The 2,899-nt window shown below is 43.5% G+C and overlaps 1 protein-coding gene across 1 annotated transcript; it reads left to right on the top strand.

Annotated features, from left to right (window-relative positions):
- The first annotated feature begins 396 nt into the window (after positions 1 to 396).
- On the top strand, positions 397 to 2,469 carry LOC104253455 (interleukin-20-like). Its single transcript, XM_009806922.2, has 5 exons — positions 397 to 555; positions 667 to 732; positions 1,647 to 1,799; positions 2,210 to 2,284; positions 2,392 to 2,469. The coding sequence occupies exons 1-5, from the start codon at positions 397 to 399 to the stop codon at positions 2,467 to 2,469; spliced, it is 531 nt and encodes a 176-aa protein (XP_009805224.1).
- Positions 2,470 to 2,899: the final 430 nt, after the last annotated feature.

Genomic DNA, 2,899 nt, shown 5'->3' on the forward strand with positions numbered 1-2,899 from the left:
CGTCCTGCTGCTTCTGCGTCAGTAGACTGTTAAAAATTTAATTTATCTGTCTTTATTTTTCTGATGAAATTTTTTCAGAAGAACTTTGTCTGTTTACATGCAATCTTTTACTGGTATTTTATTTATTTTTTCTTTTTTTGTCTGTGTCTTTCGGGATCTTCTGTTAAATATTTGGTTTTATTTCATTTTTTTCTCTCGCATATGGGGAGTAAAAAAGAATGGGTAAGAGATCCTAGTCAGTGTGGGTTTTTTAATGCACGTGTACATGTACAAGTACTATGTATGTATATTTTCGTAAGTATCACGACTGTGTTATTTAGGAAAGATAGCAAGGCAATATTGTCTTCCTTGGAGAGGTCTCCCAGGCTGCCGGCCGTGTTTGCACCCTGCAGCAGCATGAAGGGATCCCGCTTGTTCCTCTGCCTCTTCTCCGTGTCGTGCTGGGTGAATCTGATGCCGACAGCTGGGAACAACATCTTCCACTTCAGACCCTGCAGGGTTCCAATGAGCGTGACTGAGATTAGGTCTGGTTTCACTGCAATCAAAGCCAACATCGTAAGTATTGCTCCGGGCTTTTATGGAGCTGGGGAAGCTCTTTATTCGGCTGCTCCCGAAGGCCCTCTGGAGCCAGCGCGTGTATCACCATCTCTGTCTTCTCCCGTGCAGCAAGCCAGAGACCCCATCAGGACCCTCAGCATCTTGTCGTACCCCCACTCTCTGCACAAGGTTAAGGTAAGTGTCCTTACCGGGTCTGCAGTTTTCCTCGGAATCATTTTGACCAGCTAGCATCCTAACACCAGTCATGAGGTGTACCAGCTCAGGGCGTTTGGGGATGCTGTTCAATACCATGACTTCTAAGTTCCGGCGAAACACAGACACTGGCAGACAGTGCGGGTCAGGGAGGATAAAGTGATGTGGATTACGTATGCGAAAAGAGGTGGGTGTCCCACTCCCGGTTCCTGCACCGGGCTTTCACCCTGACTGTCTTTCCAGACATGGTGGGCAGAGATTTTGTTGTTGTTGTTGCATGTGATGCTCCAGTTCACAGAATCACAGAATCACTAAGGTTGGAAAAGACCTGTAAGATCACCAAGTCTAACCATCAACCCAACACCACCATGCCCACTAAACCATGTCCCGCAGTGCCACGTCCACACGTTTTTTGAACAGTTACAGGAGCTTTAGCTGTGGCTCCCCACCACCTCGGTCAGTGGAGGCGTAGCGAGGTGAATCAGGATTTGGGTGGAACACAAAGAATCCAAAAGCAGGTGAATGGCATCTTGGGAGGTGAAATATAAATAAGTATTTGTAGCTCTCCTACGCTCTAAGGCACTAGACATGGACCACTGCTTCACGTCTCAGCCTCCAATACCCAGCTACAAAATCAGCTAATTATTTTGGTGACTCAGTGAGACTTGCTGAGGATGGATCTCCTGGAAAATCAGTCTAAAATAATTTCCTATATATATTATCAATTTACATCAAGTATCACTGAAAAAGCTTTATAGGAGTCAAAACATCCCACTGTGCTTCGCTACCGTTATTGCTGTTAGAGATGGTTTATTCTCGAGGGGGACAGAAAGGCTGGCAACTACAGGTTTATAGCACTTTGGAAGACCTTTTAAAAATGAAATTTGTTCCTTAAGTCTTCAGATAGATGCTGCATCACACATCACCTCTTCAACTTCTATGTGGACAAAGTTTTCAAACACTGCAAGACCGAGGATTCATACGTCAACCGAAAAATCAGCAGCATAGCCAACTCCTTCCTCAGCGTGAAGAGGAAACTCGAGCAGTGTGTAAGTCTTGGGTCTTGCTACAGTTTAGACTCATCTGTTAGTATTTGGTATATAAATAAACCTAAGCGTTTTATAAAGTTACAAAGTCTTTATTTATAAAAATGGTATTAGCAAGAATGCAAAGAAACATGATGTGAAAAGAAGAGTGTGTATGTCCGCTGGGAAATTTTTATACTTGCCCACTCATCAGCCAACTCCCACATTAGTTCTCAAGAACAATATTTATCCTGTCCCTCTGTCTATCAAAGTAAACTCTGTTCTTAGCTGAAGTCTGATTTAAGGACCTGCAGCCTTTTCCACAGTTTAACAAGGTCTCAGTCCACACAGTAATTTCCAACATAATTAGAAGCTGATCTCGTATTTTTAAAAATCAACCCCCCAAACTAATGAATTCTATCTTATTTTTCTAGCATGAGCAAAATAAGTGCATGTGTGGACAGGAATCTGCTGAGAAATTTAAGCAAATACTTGCGAACTACGAAGGGGTAAGTTGATGGCGAAGTCTAGTAACTAATGCAGATATTCAGATTCTCTTTACATTGGGTTGTACTCACTATCTTTGCTTATAACTTGTTCCTTTATGTCATTTCAGCTGAATGTCACATCTGCAGCAATTAAATCCCTGGGTGAGCTGGACATCCTACTAGACTGGATGGAGAAATCTCATTAGAGAGCAGAAGGCATTAACAACCCACCAGCGGCCGGGGCCAACGAAGCTGCTGGGACATTGCACACACCGGCGGCGTTCGGGAAAATAATGTGCTGTATCGGTGCAGTTTCTCACTGACTGCAGCTGTGTTCAATCAAACACTGAGTGTTTTGCCTGCCAGGTACATAGGCCAAAGCATCAGCAGAGCCTTGCATTAAGATGGAAACACCAAGTTTGATCAAACCAGCCGAGCACTCGCTTAGCTGACTTCTACCAAAGGATGCTCTCCAAGGGAAAGATCTAAAAGGGTTTCTCTTGCTAGCAGACATAAGCTGTGATCATTTAATAAAAGTATTGTTTAAATTATAAAAGTTTTGTATAGGGAATGTATATTCAGGAGTGCTGAGTGCCTGCTGGAACCTCTCTGGTGTAGCCAATGCTGCAGAGCAGC

This window comes from Gavia stellata, chromosome 30, assembly GCF_030936135.1.
Source record: "Gavia stellata isolate bGavSte3 chromosome 30, bGavSte3.hap2, whole genome shotgun sequence".
In the NCBI taxonomy this organism is placed as follows: domain Eukaryota; kingdom Metazoa; phylum Chordata; class Aves; order Gaviiformes; family Gaviidae; genus Gavia; species Gavia stellata.

Bases quoted from the DNA above. Each gene is read 5' to 3' on its own strand.
- LOC104253455 (XM_009806922.2), top strand. From the start codon at position 397: ATGAAGGGATCCCGCTTGTTCCTCTGCCTCTTCTCCGTGTCGTGCTGG. The intron at 1,800-2,209 runs GTAAGTCTTGGG...TTATTTTTCTAG, and splicing joins AGAGGAAACTCGAGCAGTGT to CATGAGCAAAATAAGTGCAT. The intron at 2,285-2,391 runs GTAAGTTGATGG...ATGTCATTTCAG, and splicing joins TACTTGCGAACTACGAAGGG to CTGAATGTCACATCTGCAGC.